This window comes from Nannizzia gypsea, genomic scaffold, assembly GCF_000150975.2.
Source record: "Nannizzia gypsea CBS 118893 supercont1.5 genomic scaffold, whole genome shotgun sequence".
In the NCBI taxonomy this organism is placed as follows: domain Eukaryota; kingdom Fungi; phylum Ascomycota; class Eurotiomycetes; order Onygenales; family Arthrodermataceae; genus Nannizzia; species Nannizzia gypsea.
This window is the reverse complement of record NW_003345197.1, coordinates 1,534,673-1,555,906: the sequence shown is the minus strand read 5'-3', so window position 1 is coordinate 1,555,906 and position 21,234 is coordinate 1,534,673. Positions and strand designations below refer to the sequence as shown.

At 49.5% G+C, this 21,234-nt stretch overlaps 8 protein-coding genes and 1 non-coding gene across 9 annotated transcripts; 5 read left to right on the top strand and 4 right to left on the bottom strand.

Moving 5' to 3' along the window:
* Positions 1-771: 771 nt before the first annotated feature.
* Positions 772-1,730, bottom strand: MGYG_06425 (hypothetical protein; the record flags this gene model as incomplete). The annotated part of the gene is made up of 5 exons (XM_003171834.1): positions 772-786; positions 1,013-1,095; positions 1,254-1,317; positions 1,407-1,546; positions 1,694-1,730. The coding sequence occupies 5 exons, from the start codon at positions 1,728-1,730 to the stop codon at positions 772-774; spliced, it is 339 nt and encodes a 112-aa protein (XP_003171882.1).
* A 3,637-nt stretch (positions 1,731-5,367) lies between these two features.
* Positions 5,368-6,799, top strand: MGYG_06424 (hypothetical protein; the record flags this gene model as incomplete). Its single annotated transcript, XM_003171833.1, has 4 exons — positions 5,368-5,451; positions 5,525-5,963; positions 6,045-6,131; positions 6,201-6,799. 4 exons carry the CDS (start codon positions 5,368-5,370, stop codon positions 6,797-6,799), a joined length of 1,209 nt encoding a protein of 402 aa, XP_003171881.1.
* A 1,084-nt stretch (positions 6,800-7,883) lies between these two features.
* On the top strand, positions 7,884-9,498 carry MGYG_06423 (acid protease; the record flags this gene model as incomplete). The annotated part of the gene is made up of 3 exons (XM_003171832.1): positions 7,884-8,090; positions 8,167-8,485; positions 8,543-9,498. 3 exons carry the CDS (start codon positions 7,884-7,886, stop codon positions 9,496-9,498), a joined length of 1,482 nt encoding a protein of 493 aa, XP_003171880.1.
* A 703-nt stretch (positions 9,499-10,201) lies between these two features.
* MGYG_06422 (mitochondrial N(5)-glutamine methyltransferase MTQ1) lies at positions 10,202-11,404 on the bottom strand (the record flags this gene model as incomplete). The annotated part of the gene is made up of 2 exons (XM_003171831.1): positions 10,202-11,027; positions 11,118-11,404. 2 exons carry the CDS (start codon positions 11,402-11,404, stop codon positions 10,202-10,204), a joined length of 1,113 nt encoding a protein of 370 aa, XP_003171879.1.
* Positions 11,405-12,230: 826 nt separating this feature from the next.
* MGYG_06421 (integral membrane protein) lies at positions 12,231-13,574 on the top strand (the record flags this gene model as incomplete). Its single annotated transcript, XM_003171830.1, has 4 exons — positions 12,231-12,419; positions 12,486-12,858; positions 12,948-13,065; positions 13,118-13,574. 4 exons carry the CDS (start codon positions 12,231-12,233, stop codon positions 13,572-13,574), a joined length of 1,137 nt encoding a protein of 378 aa, XP_003171878.1.
* Positions 13,575-14,193: 619 nt separating this feature from the next.
* On the bottom strand, positions 14,194-15,919 carry MGYG_06420 (hypothetical protein; the record flags this gene model as incomplete). The annotated part of the gene is made up of 4 exons (XM_003171829.1): positions 14,194-15,195; positions 15,251-15,295; positions 15,361-15,553; positions 15,630-15,919. The coding sequence occupies 4 exons, from the start codon at positions 15,917-15,919 to the stop codon at positions 14,194-14,196; spliced, it is 1,530 nt and encodes a 509-aa protein (XP_003171877.1).
* Positions 15,920-17,068: 1,149 nt separating this feature from the next.
* On the bottom strand, positions 17,069-18,208 carry MGYG_06419 (hypothetical protein; the record flags this gene model as incomplete). Its single annotated transcript, XM_003171828.1, has 2 exons — positions 17,069-17,477; positions 17,568-18,208. 2 exons carry the CDS (start codon positions 18,206-18,208, stop codon positions 17,069-17,071), a joined length of 1,050 nt encoding a protein of 349 aa, XP_003171876.1.
* Positions 18,209-19,088: 880 nt separating this feature from the next.
* MGYG_10561 lies at positions 19,089-19,159 on the top strand. Its single transcript has one exon. It is a non-coding gene; the product is annotated as a tRNA-Gly (tRNA).
* Positions 19,160-19,827: 668 nt separating this feature from the next.
* MGYG_06418 (glycerophosphoryl diester phosphodiesterase) lies at positions 19,828-21,081 on the top strand (the record flags this gene model as incomplete). The annotated part of the gene is made up of 1 exon (XM_003171827.1): positions 19,828-21,081. One exon carries the CDS (start codon positions 19,828-19,830, stop codon positions 21,079-21,081), a length of 1,254 nt encoding a protein of 417 aa, XP_003171875.1.
* Positions 21,082-21,234: the final 153 nt, after the last annotated feature.

Sequence of the window (21,234 nt, the reverse complement as noted above, 5' to 3'; positions counted from 1 at the left end):
TGCGAGCCGTAGCTAAAGTGGAATATCCCAACATTTTCTGAAGCGCAAAGAGGAGGAGAAATGCGAGACCAGTCGCTGATTGCTATTACAAGCTCGCTCTGCCAACAGTATCTTTGACAGCTGAATAAAAGCCTACTGGGTCCTAACGGCCGGGCTAGAAACACTTGTCATGGTTTGTTGATTAAACCGATCTCGAGAACCCCTGCATGACAGCACCCACGGCGGGTTATCGAGGAGCCTGGCGGTGCTTTATGGCGATGAGTATGGCTTATACTAAGCATAGAGGCCGCGTTGAATGACGTGTTGATGCCCGCTGCCATCGTCTGGCATGCTTGTCCCAATATCACCTAGAAAATGGGTATGGGGTGAGTAACAAGTCACAGATAAAGGATACCTGATCCAGCATCCCACCTTACCTATTTTAATGCGGCTAGTAAGAGACACAAAGGTGTTGTATATCTCCATGAGTAATGTGTAGCTCCTTATGAATATAGAATATGCCGAGAAGAACCTAGCCAGATCGGATAATTCTTGCTAGGAAGCTTATCATTAAGGGATGTAACTAAGTATACAAAACCTCTCTACAGGTTATAGTAAGGTGAACATTCTCAAGCTATAGGCTTAAGTAAATATACTTAATAGGTAGCTATATCCTCCAGTAGACAAGAAAACAGGTTCTCTATTAATATATATATCCTCTAGGCTCATAATATTTATATAAAAAGTCTTCATAATATGCTGCCAGGGGCTTATCAAATATAGTTTTCGGCCTTAATGGCAACGATACTACATACTGGCGTTAGCTCAAATGCTAGGTTGGGTATCGAAAGGTAACTAAGGGCAATAACTCCACACAAAAAGAGCTGTAAATAGTGGTATTGTCTTCTCGGTTTTATGTTTGTCATTGTGGGATTGTTACTTGTACAGCATGAACCAGACAGAAGTGCATTTCTTCAAGTTCTCCAGGTGGCGGATATCTACGTAGTCACACGATAGGCCTCGGTCCACTAACTATCACAAAGACAACAACCTCAACCTCAACCTCAACCTCAACCCTCAGCAGCAATTGGATCACACTTTTGGCAAAAGAGAAGCCTGGATGGCATAGCTCCTGCGGGAATTAGTGCTCACAGACACAGACATGCTAGCTTCCCGTCTCCAGGGCTGTTTCAGTTGTTTCAAAGAAAGTCGGCTACCCCCCAAGCCTCTGGTGCACAGAGGCGTTCTTAGCTGCGTGAATCGGCTCGTATTACGGCTGGTACGGCTGTTTGGTTGGATACTGCACTTCGTGCTCAACCTCGTATCGATGACGATAGCCTTCAGGGTGATCGCCAGTTAGATTTGCCTGCTGGTCATCTGTCTCATCCATCACACTGCAGGAATTAACGAGCGCCACGGTTCCTTACATGCGCTAAGCCCAGCTTCGAAGTGAAATGGGGGAGGGATCTTTTCTCCGCCAGCTGGGCCAAATCTCGGAAAGTCAAGAATTCATAGTATGTGAAGTTACCTACGGAGTATATATCGCCAGCAACCATATAGTTCAGGGCTGTTTGCCGCGTGGGAGGTCAGGTCGTCTTCAACGCCTTCTTTGAATCGTCTATCGGTGCAGAGTATTCTTTGATTCGTCCACCACCTCCTTGGAACGCTCAGGCACTCAATTCCCGTCCATCTCGGCACCCATTTCGGCACCAACCAAAGGCTCTGACAGCCTCAGCCGGTTCGTGGTTCATGGCTGGGATAGCCTCCGCTTAACGAATGGAAATGGTTGGCTGAAGGATTTCTTTCCACCAATGTCAATACAGCAATGCCGTTGCCACCCCTGCGACCAAACTGCGGGTACATTTTATGTCTTGGTTACCGGTAGCTTCCAATTTCACGCCCAAGCACACTTGCTCTTTGACATCTTCTCGGCCTCTTTACCGTCTTCTACACGTGGGCCTGGGATGGGCTAAAGTTGAGCCACCGAGGTGGAGATGCACTGAGAAATAAAACTACATAAAACTACATACTTCGTTCTTGCGTATGCTGGAGTGTCTTTTCGGACAACCAGTAGCTATTGCGGATTGGCTCCGCGCTGCCAGTGGAGTCTCCCCGCGTCGATCACAACGGCTGCCAGCCAGGCGGAAGTGCAAGGGTGTCTACCTATACATGGTATCAACTGCTTTTTGATGTACGGCTGATACTGGTAACCTCGAAAGCACCTCTGTTATTCGTCACACCACCGCCATGACCGGCCATCAAACATGGTGGAAAGGACAAATCATGGTCGTCCTGAGCTCGTGCATAGTTAGGACTATGAACGCCGAAATATACCCGGTACATCTATTTTTTTCACAGGAGTTCACTTTTTCGGATTATATCCGGCAATGCCATAACATCCCGCGTGAGGCTCGCATGTTCTCAATAATGTGGCTAGAGTCGCGTTGGATTTGAAGCCGCGTCTGGATTAGCATCCGTGTTCGCCTACCACGAGCGAATTATGTACTGTGTGACAAGAATCCTTTACTTTTGAGCAGGCGTTGTCGAAGATCAGTACGCAGTATGATACACAAACAAAAGCAAGTCCATCAGCTATGGAGAGGAATGGAATCTCTCGATACGCTTTTAACAGCAAAATAAATCAAATATACACAACTACTTAGCCATACCATTCTGAAGGAAGAAAAAGGAAACCTCGAGTCGTGTTGTCTTCCTGCAGGGACTAATCAGGACTTGCATTGCATGATCAAGGGTGAATATCCAGGTACGGAGTATGGTTTACATTCTTGATATGTAACCTGCATCCAGTTTCTCGCTAGAAACTACTGTACTTCTCCAGGATATCGTCGCACTTTGAGTTCCTTTTCGCTAGAACACAGCCTTCTAGCCAGATTCTGCGGCATAAGCAAGGGCAGCTATGCTATTTATGTTCTCTAAAGCCTGAAATAGGCGTGGGGGGAGATCGGATACGGTGCTACATCAGAAGGGTCCGGCATGACGGCAAGCATATCCCGCTGCTGGCCATATTCTAATTTCCTCCAATACGGAGTACATACTCTTCACAAACCTCATGTCAATGCAAGACGATAAATGGCGCTTGGGCAAAATCTCCACCACCAGTTCAAACTCATAAATTGGACCGTCTTTTTTGGAGTTTCGAAATTCTAATTGCGACATAGTTATGGGTAAGAAGGAGTTGCTACGGAGTAATTCTATGACTTTGTCCTGCATGATAGGTCTAGCCCAGTTACCAATCTCCCTCCCGTTTAAGGATACCCCCATCGTCAGCATTCGCTACACAGAAGCGGCCTTGGGAGAGTTAGTCTATATGCGGGCCATGGTGCTGCACTGACAGTACTGAAAGGACGACCTACATGTCTGTGCTCTTGATTCCACCATGGTTTTCGTCACCCTTGATACATGTTACTACGCCTTGTGACAAGACAAGAATACCAATGAATCCTTGCACATCCCGAGTGCTCCGTATGGCCCAGAAATTTGCTTCGTGTTGTGAAGTGCATACTATATAACAAAACGACACACACCTTCCTTGGCCTGTAGCATTCTCCTTGAGGTGCTCGAACATCGATACTCCGTTGATTGTTTACCTGTACGGAGTTCTTCCTTGAGGCTAGCACTTTACATATACTGACAACAACTAACTTCGTAACTAATTAGTACCTAGAACGGTCGAAACGACATACAACTGAACTTGACTTGACGCGGAAGTCATCCCGTCAAAGGGGCAGCAGAGGGAAAAAGCAATGATCACCAGCCAGGATCAAAACCTAGAGGTGGGCAGAGAAGGGCACAGAGAGCCTTTTGCTCGGAGAAAATCACCTTGGACATCATCACCGATTCGCCCTAGGCTCAGAGCGTCCCATTCCTCTTTGGGTGGTTATACGAGCCAACGTCCAAATAGCACCAAGGCTAGAACGGGATGGAACCTTTTCACCCCTTTTAACTATAATAACCAGCCACTTGGCCACGATGCACGATTGACGTCAAAAGATCGTATCATGAGCATTTGAAATGGATCCATAAAGCGTCTACTCGACTTCATCAGGCTCTTGACACCGTTGTTGGCTCCATGGTGAAGCCTGTTGTCTCAGGAGTTATGGTGTAGATTCGAGGCTCACAGGATCAGTTAGCTTGCATGATGAACCGGGGAATCCCATTATTAGGTTCGCATTACGAGCCTAGCTTCCCCTGTATCCACGCCAGCAGAGTAACTATGCTCAACCAGGGTGATTATTGGGCCAGTGTCCCTCACCCTGAGAATCAAATCCAAATCAGCCAACACCACTCATGACTACTCTCGACTTCTCTGTCAAAACCACGCAAGGGCTTTGGGTCATTCCTCATGCCAGTATCCCAGAGTGGTGTGGCTTCGACCGTTGGTGGTGGCGCTACAGGGTTCTACTAGTTACTTGGACATGTTTCATCTTGCTGAAAGTAGACAGTCTGTACGCCATAGAAGAAGGGTGAAAGAGCAAAAGCCTAGTCAACGCTCTATGTTTCCTCCAGAGCCACAAGCTGAAGTGGCAAGCATGGAAAATTCGGGAAGGGTGGACAGTTATTTTCGAGATTCGGCCTTCCCCGGGGCGGCCTTAGCACCCAAGGAGCGCTCTCGAAAAGCTGCTCCGTCAACACCAGGCTTCCCACGTCCTTCGATAGCTCGCAAACCAACCCTATATGTTCCGTACTTCAACGCATGGCATGGTGCTGATGGGTCTTTTCATGAAGTCTATCGCTAACTAGAGCTGGGTATCCATGCCATCCTTGCTAGCAACATCCCATGGGTCGGTGATTGAACACGAAAATAGGCGGCCTGTGTGTTCCTTACAAGACATCATGGAACCCCCATGCATTTGCCGCATCTTGTGGTTTAGGCCTGCATTAGTTAAAAGCCGTACATCCAAACCTCTCTCTCGTCGTTTCTTTTCCCTCTCGATTCTTACTTTTGCCGGTAAGATTTGCTTTTATAAATTCTCATTTAGTTACCAAAAGGATTCTGGATTGCACCATAAACACAGACAGGGCTTGAAAAAAGCACTTCTCCTGTCAGTGTGTTTTGGTTGCTCAGGGTATTAATAGAAGGGACGGAGTACAGGGTGCCTGTCAGCTTACTTGCTTACTCTCTCTTCCTCGATCAAGATAAAAACCAGACAACCAAATACGAGCAACGAGTCCTCACATCTGTTGTCAATTCATAGTTATTTGCAGTGCAATTGCTGGTTTATTTGTTCTGTCACCCAAGACAACTCGAGCATTCTTCTAATTGATTTTTCTATTCGTGTAGAATGGTGGCACATTGATACCCAGGCCATTTTGATTTATATATCTACTTGATAGGCCTATATAATACAGGGCCGTTGAACGGTCAAGATGGGAAAAGTCTTCGCAAATGAGCCTCTTGATAGGAACGAACGTCCCGTCGCCCTGAAACACATACCCAGGGTTCCTCTACTTGTTAGTGGATCTCCTGATACCCTGGTTGAGCGTCTGACCTTATCCGCTTTGCTGACAGTGAGCTTTCATTCAGATAATACTGTGGTCGTTTTTCGCCCTTACGACAGTCGTCATAATCTTTCGAATAGCTATCAGAATATGGCTTCAGCGACGACTATTTTGGGATGATGCTTTTTGCCTAGCTGGCTACGCTGGACAGATAGCCCAAATGGTGATGGTCACTGTTGTATCACCATTGATATACATACATCTCGAGGGGTTTTCTGGCAAGCGCCCGCCCCCCGAGTATGGTGTAAAAATCACCAAGATGATCCGCCTGGTATACGCACATAATGTAGTATTTACTGCAAGTTTATACTGCATTAAGGGGAGTTTCCTGGCGCTTTACTGGAGGCTGATTCGGGACTTGAGCGACTATCGGAAAGCCTGGTGGGCAGTGGCAGTGTTTTGCATGATATCTCTGATCATCAATGCTGCTTTGTTCCCCGTGGGGTGCTCAACCCTGGAAGCATGTAAGTCGGCATTAGCATGATGCTTATACCCCCATTTGCCTAGGTTCGTGGAGAAAATGCTGACGATATGTCCTATAACAGTCCACTGTATCGACAGGGGAAGCATCTACCGCACCCTGGTAAGCTTGCGGTTTAACACTGCAATGGACATAGTGACAGACGTGTGCAGTAAGTTTAAATCGCATACCCTGCATTACTCTTGAGTCATAGAGAAAGCCATCTTACTGATAGCTACAGTCATGGTGCTGCCGATTGTCCTAATCGTGCGGTCCAACCTCCCCGGCCCCGAAAAAGGGGGTTTGGTCGTCCTCTTCGCTTTGGGGTTCAGTATCATCACCATCTCAGTGGTCCGCATTATCAAGAGCAACGGCTACCAGAGCCAGCCACCGCTTTCCTGGCTTTTGTTCTGGAGTACAATGGAAACAGCCGTAGCGGTGATAACATGCTGTCTAGCAACGTTCAAATCACTGTTCAACCTGAAACAGCGGCCCGGTCAATATTCGTACTACACTAGGACGCGAACGTCCCGACGCCGACGGCGAACTCGAACTGCTCGAGGCATGGACGACATGACCTTGACGTTGCCGACGATCTCGGATCTCGAAGCAACAGGAGATAGCCAACCAACAGGTAACAATAGCCTGGTCGACCGGAAAGAGTCGAGTTTGATGAGCGTTTCGTCTGACCGGAAGACGGCCAAGTCTCATGACGCTGAGCTGAAGGAGGAGATCATAATCGGGACTTCCAATGAGAAGAGGGCCAGCAGCACCCCGGAGCCCAATCCGAGCGATTGTGATCGCCAGCTCCAAGCGCCCAGCATGGCACAGTTGCGATAAATCCTTGCTCGCCTATGCTGGGCTCTGCTCGGCATGCCAGTCGCTTTAGTCGCTGTGCATGATTGCGAGTAAACATGGTGGTGTATGAACGTCGATGTAATGACATATCTTCTTGTTTAATTCTTTTTGTTTCCTTCGAGGATGTACGGAGTACTTGCCGAGTTAGCTATTCTATGGGGTGGATGGGTGTCTTTTCAACAGCCGGCCACGCCGCCGGCCACCAGCGACAAGTGGCAGCCAGCCCTAAACAAACGCTGTCCATATTTAATATCTCTTATATGAACCAAAAAAAGCTTGACAGCAATTAAGTGACTGACTCAGTTGTTCATGTTTTGACAAGCAACCTTGACTAATCTGCTCACGGATTACACAGCGCAAAAAAATATACAACGCGTGAAAAGTCGGCATGGCTCTGTGGCGGTGTTGCAGTATCGACCAGTCGCTGGTCCCCTTAAGGCCCTAGGCTTCTCCACGCCTAGTACTCTGTATCAAGTCGCACCCTAAATATAGCGCTTGGGCTGATACATCTCGCATCGTACACCTACCAGCCATCGCTCTGGCAAGCCTTAGCCGGCCTGCCATGCCTTCTTACGCCCTATCAAAACGAGGCTGGAGGGTCCCGGGGGGCGGAGGATCGAACTTTGTCAGGGGGCAATCGCTCCTGCAGGCTCAGCCGCTGTTGGTTGCTCGTCCTTGTCTTCGGCCTCGTCATTCACTCATTCTTCTCTTTCTCTCTTGCTCCTCTTCTCTTCTCTCCTGTGAAGGTGGTATTAAAAGTCGCCATTGTCACTATTGATCGTCGGCGCCTCCTATATATATCCTCTTGTACGGGAACCACCATCTCCCTAACAACTAAAACTTATATATCAACTAACCGACTGGGCCAGGTTTTCGCTTTTTGACTATTAAAAAGGAATACTCCTGTCTAACAAAGAGCAAGGAGCAAAAAACAAAAGAAGAAAAGTGATTTGCATGGTCGCTTTGGCTGTCGTATAAAAGAGAGACGCTGCCCGTATTTTCTTTGGCTGTTGACTATTTTGCATACGCAGCACAACACAACGCCGTTTTTAATAACACTTTCAACATGCGTGGCGACTCAGTTATCTGGTCTCTGGCCACGGTTGTACCGTTTCTGTCGACCGCTGTTGTGTCTCTGCAGGTTGTCAAGCGAGATAATCCGTCGGTTCTCGGATTTGACATCGAGCGTTTCCAGGCTGCGAAGCCAGTCCACAGAGAAATTATCGCTAAAAGAGCCTCTACCAAAACTGTCAGCCAGGATCTGGATAACCAGGTAAGTACCGCAATGTTGGTTGCCCATGGGTTGTCCAGGGAATTTGTACTAGCATGTAATGCTAACAGTTATATAGAAAAACCTATACTTCTGCAACCTCACCATAGGAACGCCTCCTCAGACGATCAGAGCCCACATCGACACCGGCAGTAGTGATCTATGGGTTAACACCGCGGAATCGCTGTTCTGCAACTCGAGACGTGCGCCATGCCGCCAGGGCGGAACTTACGACTCATCCAGCTCTAGCTCCTACCAGCTTGTAAACAACGATTTCAACATCTCTTATGTCGACGGATCAGGCGCCAGCGGTGACTATGTCACCGATGTCTTAAACGTCGGAGGCATCAAATTGAAGGACTTCCAGTTTGCTATCGGACACACCTCGTCCAGTCCCCGTAAGTGCTGCATATTTATCACAAGGGGACCATTCGCTCCATGCTAACCGTCCGTAGTCGGTGTTTTGGGAATTGGGTATGAAGCTGGTGAAGCCCAGGTTACCAGGTCCGGTGACAAATCATATCCTAACCTCCCTGCTGCCCTCGTCAATGCCGGTTACATTCGCTCTAATGCCTACTCGCTCTGGCTTAACGACCTGGATGCCAGCCGTGGCCAGATCCTCTTCGGCGGCATCGACACTGGCAAGTTTCAAGGCAAACTCCAAACCGTTCCCGTACTCCATACCGCCAGGGGCGATTACACTTCGCTTGTAGTAGCCCTGACGGGTGTTGGGATCCGGGCTGGTTCTGACGGCAGTATCAACTCATTTGCATCTCAGCCAGTCGCCGTTGCCATGGACTCGGGCAGCAGTTTGAGTTATCTTCCTGATTCTCTCGCAGCCAAGGTCTATAACGCTGTTGACGCCGTATTCGACCCATCCAACAACCTTGCATTCGTTCCTTGCTCTATGGCCAGCGACGACAGAAAAATTGTTTTCACCTTCTCCTCCCCCCAGATCGCAGTTGGCATGGACGAGCTAGTCATTGATCTTGGACCAGACGCCGATGGCAATGAAGCCAAGTTCAAAGACGGTTCAAAGGCCTGTGTCTTTGGTATTGCACCTGCCGGCAGTTCTATCTCCATTCTTGGTGATACTGTGCTACGCAGCGCCTATCTTGTCTATGACCTCGTGAACAACGAGATCTCCATTGCGCCAACTCGTTTCAATTCCACCGAGACAAACATCCTGGAAATCGGAACCGGCGAAAACAGCGTGCCTGATGCTACGGGCGTGCCAGATGCCGTTACAAGTGCTCAGATAACCCAGGCTACCGGCCTTCCTGGAGTCCCTACTGGCGTCCCAAAACAACCAAGCTCCATGGCCGCAGGTCAACCAAAGAGACCTGATTTCATCCTAGGCGTTGCTGCGGTTGGTTTGGCTAGTGCTGGCATGCTCTTTGCTGCCATGTAATATCTCGCAGTCCACATTAGCTTTGGACCTTTGTCACCTTTTTGTTCAACTCATTTTCTGCATATCGATATCCCTCATGCCCTTGTGATTAGAGCTTTTTTGTATATTTTTTTCCACCTTTGTGTTTTATATCTTCTTCTCTGCATAGAACAGAGATGTTCATGACCACCATGCATATATCTCCCTTTCTACGGAGTGCATCCTGCTGTTTTTACCTTCCCTTCTTTCAACGTCATTGCATATATAATCTTGCTCTCTTGCACGACGTCAGTTTGCCCTGACCTATTGTTGATAAGTGGTATTTTAAAGATACCTCGAAATTACGAATATAATCTTCTTATCAAAGCCGTCCAGTCTCTTTTGTTTTGAATATGTAAACGTGATATCGTGACGTTCGATATAACGCCACAGTAGCACTGCAGAGAGTTTATCTGCGGATACACTCCATGCTTCGACCAAGGCCTTCCAGGTCTATCGTGGCTCAAAGCTGACGCCGCTTTTCTTTTCTTTTCCCTCATCTTATCTCCCTCCTTTGCTCGGTAGGTAGTGGATTATTGAATGGTCTTTGTACGTATCTGGCCGCCCGTGGGACAGACCTACGCCTTTTCAATAGAAAATGAGTTTAAATGCCTCATTGTTGAAAGGCCTGTATCTCCATTTCTGTTTAATTATATCAGGATCGGTTCCAGTATAAACCTCGTGGTCAGCATTTCGAAAGCACAACCGCTCGAGCCCCTTGATCAGGCTTGGCTGTGACATCCACAGTTGCTGACTCTCCCTGATCGTCGGAAGCAATATTCCCAGATGTATTATGAGAATAAGCGTCCCAGTCGCAACGCCAGACTTCCGTCTTCACATCCCCCTGGAATTGTAAAGGCGGATTTTGGCCCTTATCATCAACCATGGTAGCAACCCTTCGTGCCTGAGCTGGATCACCGCACTCTAAAACAGTGAAACGAGCATCGAGCTGTGCAGAGATGTCTAGTAGACGAGGGTAGAATGAATCTGCCCTGGCCGATTCTGACGATATGTCAACATGGCGAATTGGCGGAGGCACTAATGCCAATGCAGGCTCATACAGACGCACACTACGTCTTGTTGTTCCGTTTGCGAATTCCCTGGGCGATATATATGGTGGGTTGGATATCAGCAGGTCCAATCTATCGCTGTGGTCTTGTCCTGATCGAGAGAGTAACGTCCCTAGCTCCGAGCCATCTGGCTTCAGAGAACAAGGGTCTAGGATATCAGCATGCACGAAACGGACTTCGTCTCGCGCACGAGATAGCAGACTGCCATTCCCAATATTATACTCGAGGTTCTTCTTCGCAAGGGAGAGGGCTGTTGAGCTGATATCAACCCCAATGATCGAAAGGGTGGGGATTGAGGGCGCAAGCAGAGAATGAAGCAGCAGCGGTATGCAGCCTGTGCCAGTGCATATGTCGATAATTCGAAGACTTCTCGTAGGATTATGGCGGTTCTCAGCCAGCAATCGTTGTGCTATGCGTGTGGTGTACGACTCCGTATCTAGCCTGTTAAAAGGAATTCATCACGGGTCAGCACCATCTTGGAATAGTTATAGCAACAGCAAGGGGAGAAGAAACAACAGGCATAACACTAACCGTGGAATCAGCACTCCCTCTCTGCAGAGAATTGTTAATTCCCCGAATGGCTGGTCCCCTAGTATATACTGCAGAGGCTTCCCTGCTGCTCTCTGACAGACCAGCGATTGCAGCCTCTGCCTCCAGCTCCAGGCTTCACGGCTTGTACCATGACTCCGTGCATATTCAGTGAGCCAACGCAGCTCGTTCTTTGCCGAGCAGAGATCTCGACACTCCTGGAGCAGCGGAGGCAGTAGAGGATCGATGCGGCGCGCGCGCAGGAGAAGCGAGTAAGGGATCCGTGGCATCGGTCGACGGGATGACCAGTTATCCAGCTAGCAGGCCGTCTTCATTCTGGTCTGTTTGGGACTCTCTGTGCAGAATTGAGCCAGCATGAACCAATGTGATAATGCTTCTGTCATTTGTCCGTCTACCTAGTTGTTCTGACCTGACAGCTAAAATATATCAACTGCCAGACGCTCCTTTAGCTAAATTAACCAACACCAACTAACCTTAGCTAACTTAGCGCCGGAACTGAGCCCTGGCATGTTTAACAGAAGCAATCATGGGTAACTAGCTAGCCACTATCCAAACATCCAGCAAGAATATCACAGTGACAGCAAACTGCTCTACGCATCACCGTTCCGTTCATCCAGCTCCCTGAATGGTGCCAAATATACTCCGGAATGTCCACGGAGCGCACATGCGGTGATGCGCCCTGTCACAGCTCCGCCAGAGATGAAATCCGGTGTCACTCTATACCCGCGCCGCCTATGAGCGACGGTCTCGTCTCACACATAATAACAATGCAGCTGGATCGGGAGCAGCCTACCCGCCCTTCAAGCCGGTAGCCCGCGGATTGCGATAAAGAGGTGTCGATATGTCGCCTGGCTTGCTCGTCTTCATTACAAGGTCCTTCTTCCATCACAAAGTCCTGGGCTGCTCCCAGCGACCCGGCTCATTGTTGCTTGATATTGCCTATTCACACGCCATCACATTGAAAATCCCGAGGCTGCACGGCGATCTCTGTACCGCCTGGGCGTATAGGAGGAATTATAATGCCCTTGGTCAGCCCAGGGTTTGCGAATTTCCCAGCATCATCACATCACGGCCAGTCGTGGCCATAACTTCTCAATGGATGGCCAACTGTCTATACAGCCAAATGGCGGTGCCAGGCTCCTGTCGGTGATGTGGGCTGAGCTCAGCGTTGCAGCACTTATACTGACGGCACGAATCTACACTCGGACTCGGGTTATTTCGGGCTGGGGATGGGATGATATGAGCATGTGTCTTTCGATGGTATTCCTTCGCCATTTGCTGGCAGTGAGAAAAAAAAAAATAGGGGACAAAGGGGAGTAGAAGAGCTGATATTAACCATCTTCTATCTAGGTGCTGGCTACCATGAACACATCCCTACTTACCGCCAGTGTTCATCACGGACTGGGTAAGCATGCCGCCAGTCTCACAGGGGCCGAGTACATCAATGCAAATAAATACAACTGGATCTCGCAGGGTTGCCATGTCATGTCAACGAACTTTGGCAAGGTGTCCGTCATACTGTTTTTGCTACGGATTGTCGTGAACTCTCGGTCACAGAGGGTGTTCCTCTATACGTTGATGGCCATGTTAATGGTGATTAACTCCGTTTGCGTTTTTACCATATTCGGCCAGTGTACACCAGCTTCGCGGCTGTGGGATCAAAATGTATCAGGATCTTGCTGGTCGCCGCATCACCAAAGGGACTTTGCGTTTTTTCAAGGCTGTATGTATATCCACCTCTCCCAGCTTTTTTTTTTTTTGAATCTAACATGAGGAAATAACTACATGGCTAACTAGTTAATACATGTTCAGCTTTTTCAGCTTTCTCGGACGGCCTCCTTGCCATATATCCCATATTTGTTATATGGAAACTGCAAATGTCAAAAAGAACTAAGACTTGCCTTGGGTGTGTTTTGGCTCTGGGCATAGTGTAAGCTCTTATCCCAGCATACAGTGCTTATGTGTACTAACAATACCACAAGGGCAATGATCGCAGCTATAATTAAGACAATATTCCTCGCCAGTCTAACTGCACGAAGCGATTACACCTATGACACCATCTCGCTGACTATCTGGACTAATACGGAACAATATCTTATAATAATAGCAGCCTGTATACCTCCCCTCGGCCCGCTCCTGAAGATTGCTATGGGGAAAACACCTACAGCACAGCAGTCTAATTCCAACAGATATGCGTCCAAACACAGCTCAGGGGAACAGGTTCAACACCCTGCATTTCTACCAAAAGATTCGTTACTATCTACGAACGAATCTTGTTGTTATCCCCTACGAGAGTATAAGGGGCGGTCAAGGAGATGGGGCGATGGTCGTGAGAGTGTGGAGGACCTAGACTTTTGTGAAGCTCGAAGGTCACAACTTGGTGGCATTATGAAGACAACAGAGGTGCATATTGAGAGTAACAAGGATCCAGTAAATTAAGACGATAAGGTGATTTCATCTTTTTGTTTCTCATGTACCTTTTAGGGCATTACATATTGGTATACAATTATCGTTTATGCCATTGAGCGTGTGTAAACTCCATACGGACTTGACCTGAATATTTGACGCCATAGTGTGAGCACCAGATTTATTGCCCATGATAGTTACATTTATCCCAAGAAACTAGTATCAAGTACGGAGTAGAGACAAACATACTGTATCCACAGGTGGAGGCAGGAGAACAGCTCGAGCTTCCCGGGCAGGAGCCGCTAACTCCTTACGGCGTCAAACGCGGAACCCCTATCCCTGTTAATAGCCGGTTGTTTATATCGACTAATTCAACTACCCAGTCCCCAGTTCTATAAGCATACGAAATCCGGCGTGGGGCGAGTCTTGCTTTGCTTTTTTCATTCCCGTCAAGAGAAATTAAATGAAGATAACTGCTCGTGCAATTGTAACGTATGATAAACACGACAACCTCCGTACAGTAAATCTACTTGATGTGGACACCAGCCGCCAGCCCGCCCCAGGTTTATATACACATACAGTAATTCGCTATAGACATGAAGTTCTAGAAGGGGAAAAAGAATGAAAAAGAAACTAGCAAAACTTTTAATCATTAGAGCGTCTTAAAGTTGACCGGACCAGCCCAGCGTCTGATTCTCTTGCCGAAAAACTGGAATATCAATAGCATCACGAAGGCAAAGCCGCAGATGCCTGTCATGGCACCAAACTGACGGATGGGTCCTTGGTCTCCAGCCCAACGAACCATAAAGTAGCTGACAATGAAACCGGCAGTGGAGCGGGAAAAGTTAAGCCAAGCAGCGACTTCACCGCTGGCTTCTGGATAACTGTCTAGAACGTAAGCGCTGGTAGCAACCGTAGTAATCATGATACCGAAGACGTAGAGGCCCCAGCCCAAGGAGGCAAGCATATAGTGGTATTCCCGCTCCAGGGCGAAGCCAAGAAGGATGAGACCGGCACAAATGCAAGGGGTGCTGATCCAGGTAACCAAGTAACGAGCCTCGGGCTCAAAGCGGCCTTGGTTGCGGGAAGCGGCTAGGCTAGCCACACGATCATGCAACCAGTGACCGACGATCTCGCCTAGAATAGCAGCAACAACGGGAGTGAAATAGAAAAATCCGATCTGTTTTGGACCAAAGCCATAGACGGGCACGAGGAAGATGGCAAGAGTGGTGTTGATGCCGACGACCCAAGCAAAAGTGAGGAGGTAGACGATGCAGGAGATGAACATGGCTGGTTTCGCAATAACGATGAAGGGCCGTAGGAATGCGTCCTTGAAGCTGTTGCGCTGGTGACGGGACTGCCATTGTTCAGTGCCGATGAGGCGTTTCCAGCGGGAGATCCGGGCTGGTCGTTGGTCTACGGGGAGCTTCCTGTCATAGTAGGTCTCATCCATGAATAGAATGATGGCGATGAAGCAGAGTCCGGTTTCTATGGAGTAGACGCCGAATGCCCATTGCCATATCTGGGTGTTGATGATGAAAGCCGTAAGCAGGGGGCCGAGATAGGGTGAGACAATAATAAAGCTAGACCAAATGTTGATCTTCCGGGCATGTTCATGGAAGAAGAAGATATCGTTGATGAACATGAGACCGCCCTATTTTATTAGCCTGGGCGCGTACACGAATGGATATACATCAGAGCAAACTTACTCCCTGTGCCACAGTAGAGAAGAAACCGTTGAGGATGCGCGCAGCCTGCGTAAGTAAATCAGTATACACCCATGACAAATGTGACTTATCTGTAGTTGGAGAAATCTTACCATGAAGGACTCAAAGCTTTGGGCAGCTGTGCACCAGATGGCAGTAGCCACTGCACCGACCATGAACCAGAAGAGGACCGGAAGACGTCCGAAGTAGGCCGAGCAAATGACAGTAACAAGGCCTCCGACTCCAAGCATGAAGACATTGCCAGCCTGGGAGTGGTTGACCTCATCCGGTGTCATATTCCATATCCTGTTACCGTCAGCAAAAAGAATGCGTGGCATAGAAACAGCACTAAAGAACAGAACACGGAGATGAAGAGACATACTCGGCCTGTGGGAGGAGGGTAACAGCGCCAACAGCAGAGCCATAGTCTGGCAAGAAGGCAGCAAAGGAGATGATGAGAAGGACTATCCACTTCTTCGTTGACGGCCAATTTAGGGGGTCTTCCGAGGAGTCTGAAGGCTGGGGAACGAGTATGGTATGGCCGTCTGGCGCTGTCTTGAGGGCGTCAGCAGCACCAGAGCGAGCGGCAGCGACATCAAGGATGACACCGTCACTGCTGTCCCCGTCTCGCACACCCGCCTCGATGTCAACAACGACGTTCTCCTTGGACATGGTGGTAGCAGACGTTTTAGACAACAGGAGGTATAGGCATCAATCGATCAGGGAAAAGAGGAAGTGTAGAAACTCATTGAAGACTTGGGGAGAAAGCGAGGAGGAGGAGGAACAAGCGAGGGAGAGCGTCCCGTTGGTGGTTTATCTTAGTATTAGTATGCACTTATTAATATGGTATCAACCAGGAAGAATTGAAAGGCATCCCTGCAGCTGTACGCCGTGCTGGCTGCAAGCTTGCCAGGTCGAGAGCTCCCAAGACGGCTTTGGTCATGGCCGATACGAGCGCGTGCCCACTCCGGACGGGTTGATCCGTTCTTCTGGCAGGCCAATGGAGGCCACGATAAAGATGAGCATCGTGCGGGTGGGCAGAAGAGGCGACCAAGTCCGTTCGTTGTTTCATCGTATCTGCAGGCATCTTGCATCTCCCCATCTGCAAGAGGATGTGCATGCCCTTGTACTCTGTACGGCGTACGGAGTACGGAGTATGTTTTGGCCTTGTCGGTCTCTCCATGTGGTGGCGTTCTTCGAGAACATCTATTAATAGGCGCGCGCTCTTTGCTTCTTCCCCTTTATTTCGTCTTCTTTTGTTCTTTTGTCGTCTCTCCGTTCCCCCTCTCCCTCATTGCACCTTTTCTTTGTATTCTTCTTTCTCTCACTTCACCTATTTCGTCTTTATCTCGGATGTGCCGTCGCTTGCAATGATTCATGACGTTTTATATACGACAACCCTTAAGGTTATGTCAGCAGCATCACGTGTAAATCGGTTACCCAACTTTATCCATGTCACGTGATTACTTTAAGTTAAAGTTATTAAGGTTCTTTTGACATCAAGAAAACATAAACTCGAAGTATTCAATGCATGGACATTGTGTATTTAAAGCATGATGATTACGAGGTGCCTACGTTCTCCTGTTTCCTTCATAAGAACAGTCGACCCTAGGAACAATATGGATCCCTGAAGGGCATCAACTCGTAGACTGGATGGATTCCAACAGAGTTACGAACTGGAGGGGTTTGAGTATATCTCGAAATCTTGACTCGGAGCTGCGGATAATATCCCATGGATTTACATTGCTTCAGAAAATCTGGAGGTTCCGTTCCGCGAGTCTCCGGTTTGATCAAAAAGTATCCATCCTACCCCGCCTCAAGTCAAGCGCGGGTACTAAGACTTGTCTGGCTCGCATCCAGGCCTACATACTGCAAACTCAACCCCCACAACTCCTCTTGTTTCCTCTCATCTTTTGCCTCAACCGCCGCCTCAACCTGCTCACGTCCATCAAAGTATGCTTCTGCAGGATGGGCCCAGGAGTCCTTGGATCCCAGTGCTGCAGACAGCAGGTCCTGTGCGGATTTCTCAGCCGTGCGAAACAGCCCGTTAGGCCAGAGGTACTGAGCCACCCAGCGGGTGTACAACTGCATCAACGGAAATGCGAAGTTTCGGTTCTTCCATGAAGCTCTTTTCACTATGTTTGCGTGTAGTACTGCACCAGGATCGACGCCTGCGATGCTTATACTTTCTAGGCCTGGGGTCTTATCAAGGCGTTTCCTCAATGCATGCCTGGGCGTTCGTATGCGTTAGGGGCCCAGTGATACCAGTACTTGGCCTACTTGGCCAATTGTACCCAAAGCAAGACGAGGTTGGACTCACATAAAGGTAGCGAGGGCGAGCTTTGAGGCACCGTATCGCCTCATTGCCTCCATGGCTATATCCTTGTCGAGGTTGCCCATGTCTGGATGTGCCAGATCAGCTATATCCCACTTGAGCTTTTCTGGCTTGTAATACTCGTTCTCCGGTCTGTTGGGATCATGTGTGCAGCTGGATGTGTACACGATACGGCCGTGCTGCTTGTCTACGGACTGGAGGAGCAGGAGTGAAAGGAGGACATTGGCAAGGAAGTTGACGGCGAAGTTCATCTCGAATGGTGGGGGCTGCTTCTCCGTCTCTATCATTTGGTGTGTGAACCGGAGACCATTTAACTCATAGCACACGGCTGCGTTTAATATCAGTGCACGGATGGGGGGGATGACGCCAGCCGATACTTTATCATTGATATTGGAAATGAAAGCACGGATGTCGTCAAAACGGGCGAGATTAAGTTCCGGCACGCTGACTATGTGGTTGGCTTTGCCGTGCGAATTGATAAGCCGTTGAAGGTGTACTGCCTGTGTTGTTTTCTGGTCGCGGACGGGGAAGATCAGGGTATACGACTCAGGGCGCTGGAGGAGCTGTTTTGCGAGCTCCTGGCCCAAGCCACCGGTTGCCCCAGTAAGTATAATAGTTCCATCCATCTTTCTTTATTCTTTCTTTCTTTTTTACCTATTATATCTAGCTGGCTATTAGCCATGACTGAGTGCCCTAGGGAAAAGGGGCTTTATATATAGAGAGAGATATGCATCAGTGGGCCGGCATTATACGACTGCTACCGCGGTAGCCAGGCCATACTTCCACTTTGCAAGTTGCCCAACCTGGCCGATACGATGCCTAGAGCGATCAGTATATTTCCAGCCAATGCATGGCTACCCGCAACGCAACAGCCAGGATTATACCCGTAGAGCATCAGGCCATTCACCATGTACGGTCATCTGCAGGCCAGTTGACAATGCCGACTTGTGCATGATAGGGTACCATGCGGCACCATCCCCACTCCCCAGTCGACTCCGGGTTTCTTTCCAGTAATCCTGGAGTGCATGCGAATGGACAAGCATCATTAACGAGGCCGTCTGCTCCGGTTACTTAGCTGCAGTTCCCCGTGGTATATCCTATGGCTCTCTACCCATAACCCATAACCCCTTAACCGACTTGCAGATAGGCATTGTCCTGGGGTTGTGGGGACCTAAGAAATACTTCCTCTATGTGGTAGGTTGGCTATCTTATTGTCTATCGTATTGTAGAGCCACAGATAGGATAAGCACGGTATTCTCAATGGACTATAAACACATTACGTATTTAGCGTACTTAGGCCTGACCAAGCTGTCAATTGCTGTCTTTACTCTAGCTGGTCATCCTTACCCAAAGGCCAGCCCCATATACTTCTTCTTCTTCTTCGTCCTCTTCCTCTTTATCTCTTCTTTATCTACTTCCTCCTCTCCTTCTGCTACTTCGTCTCTTTCCTACTTGGTCATCGTGTCTTCTCTTCTTGTGTCTCTGCTGAGTAAGAGCTGCTGCAACGCACTAGTAGTCTAAGGGTAAGATCTAACATTCCCAATGTTAGGACCCGGGTTCGAGTCCCGGCTGGTGCATTCTTTTTGCTCTTTTTGCTCTTTATACAACCAACTATGAACAGGTGCCTAGTAAGTGCTCTCCTGTCTTTATTTTTGCTTGTTTACTCTTCAATTAAGTTACGGAGCACTTGGTTTACTTCTTCTCGAAGCTTTCATCACTGGCTCTGCTCGTGCCTTTGCCTAGCGCCGCGGGTGGCTTCTTCACTAGCTGCTGCTACTGGTTGCTACCACCAACTGCTGCTACTAAATGCTGCTACTATGGAGTATCACTGCTGTTACTGTGGACTCGTCTCCATCGCCGGATGCCCTTAAACTGCTCTTAATCCGCGGCTACAAAGTGCCCGTTATTGCATATATTAAAAGGCCGCCTACTTCGCTTCGTCGCTGCTTTGCTCCCGGTGATACGAGGCTCGCTCCGCCGGCCCCTGGACGCTCCCCGTCCTCGTCTCTCCCAATCACGGCGGCGGCCTTCTCCATGTGTGACGGGGCAGGATGCGTATGCAAGAGCTCAAAGACCGGCGGCGCGAGGAGACTTGGATAGCTATGCAGCCAGCGGGCGTCGTTAAATAGACGGCAGGCTGCTCTCTGGTCTCTGTTCTTTGGCCATTTGTCTCTGCGTCTGCCGCTGCCTCTCCTGATATCTATACCCAAGAACAAGACAAAGACAAAGACAAAAAGAAGACAAGATGAAGCTGAGCATCCTGTTGATGGCCTCTGCCGTGGCCGCGGCGCCCGCCAGCAGCAGCGGCAACCACGGCGCCCAGCGCATCGAGAACGTCGACGTCGGCGTGCGGCCATCGTACCTGGTCAGCCTGATGTCCGACAGCCCGCTCAAGGAGAAGCTCGCCGCCTGCGCCAGCCTGTACAAGAAGAAGAACCAGAAGCTGCACTCCTCCGACTTCTCCATCAGCCACCGCGGCGCGCCCCTGCAGTTCCCCGAGCACACCGTCGCCGGCCTCGCTGCGGCTGCACGCCAGGGCGCCGGCATCCTCGAGTGCGACGTCGCCTTCACCCGCGACCTCCAGCTCGTCTGCCGCCACTCGCAGTGCGACCTGCACACCACCACCAACATCCTCGCCGTGCCGGAGCTCGCGGCCAAGTGCTCTGTCCCCTTCCGCCCGGCGTCCGGCGGCAGACCGGCCACGGCCAAGTGCTGCACCAGCGACATCACCCTCGCCGAGTTCAAGAGCCTCTGCGGCAAGATGGACGGCTCCAACCCGGCAGCCACCACCGTTGCGGAGTACATGGACGGCACGCCCAAGTTCAGGACCGACCTGTACTCCTCTGCCTGCGGCCAGCTGTACTCGCACAAGGAGTACATCCGCATCGTCGACGGCTACGGCCTCAAGTTCACTCCCGAGCTCAAGGCGCCCGAGGTGCCCATGCCCTTCATGGGCAAGTACTCGCAGGAGCAGTACGCCCAGCAGCTCATCGACGAGTACCGTGAAGCCCGCATCCATCCGGACAGAGTTTTCCTCCAGTCCTTCTCCATCAACGACATCTACTTCTGGAACAAGAATGCAGCTGACTACGCCCGCCAGGCCATGTATCTCGACTCTCGTCCGGATACCCCCCAGGGAGCCAAGCAGGCCACTGCTATCATGGCTCAGCTGAAGCAGTCCGGCATCCGCACTCTCTCGCCCGCCTTCCATGCCCTGCTCAAGCTCGACGGAAACAACCAGATCGTTCCCTCAGACTACGCCGTGGCTGCAAAGAAGGCCGGCATCAAGCTCACTACTTGGTCCCTTGAGCGTTCGGGACCCCTGAACAAAGTCAAGGCCAACGGTGACTTCTACTACTCCTCCATTGCTTCTGCCGTCAAGAACGACGGTGATATCTACCGTGTCATCGATGTCCTGGCCAAGGATGTCGGCGTTGCCGGCATGTTTTCGGACTGGCCTGCCACCGTCTCCTTCTACGCCAACTGCTTCAACCTGTAGAGCTTTCCTTCTTTTTTATATATATGATAGAGAGTATGAAAATCACCCATCTTAATGTTTTGTATATAGTATATATCTATTGATAATATCTAACAACTTTTCCTTTTTGGAATGCCTCTATAAAATATATCCCGGTCTATGAATATATGCATG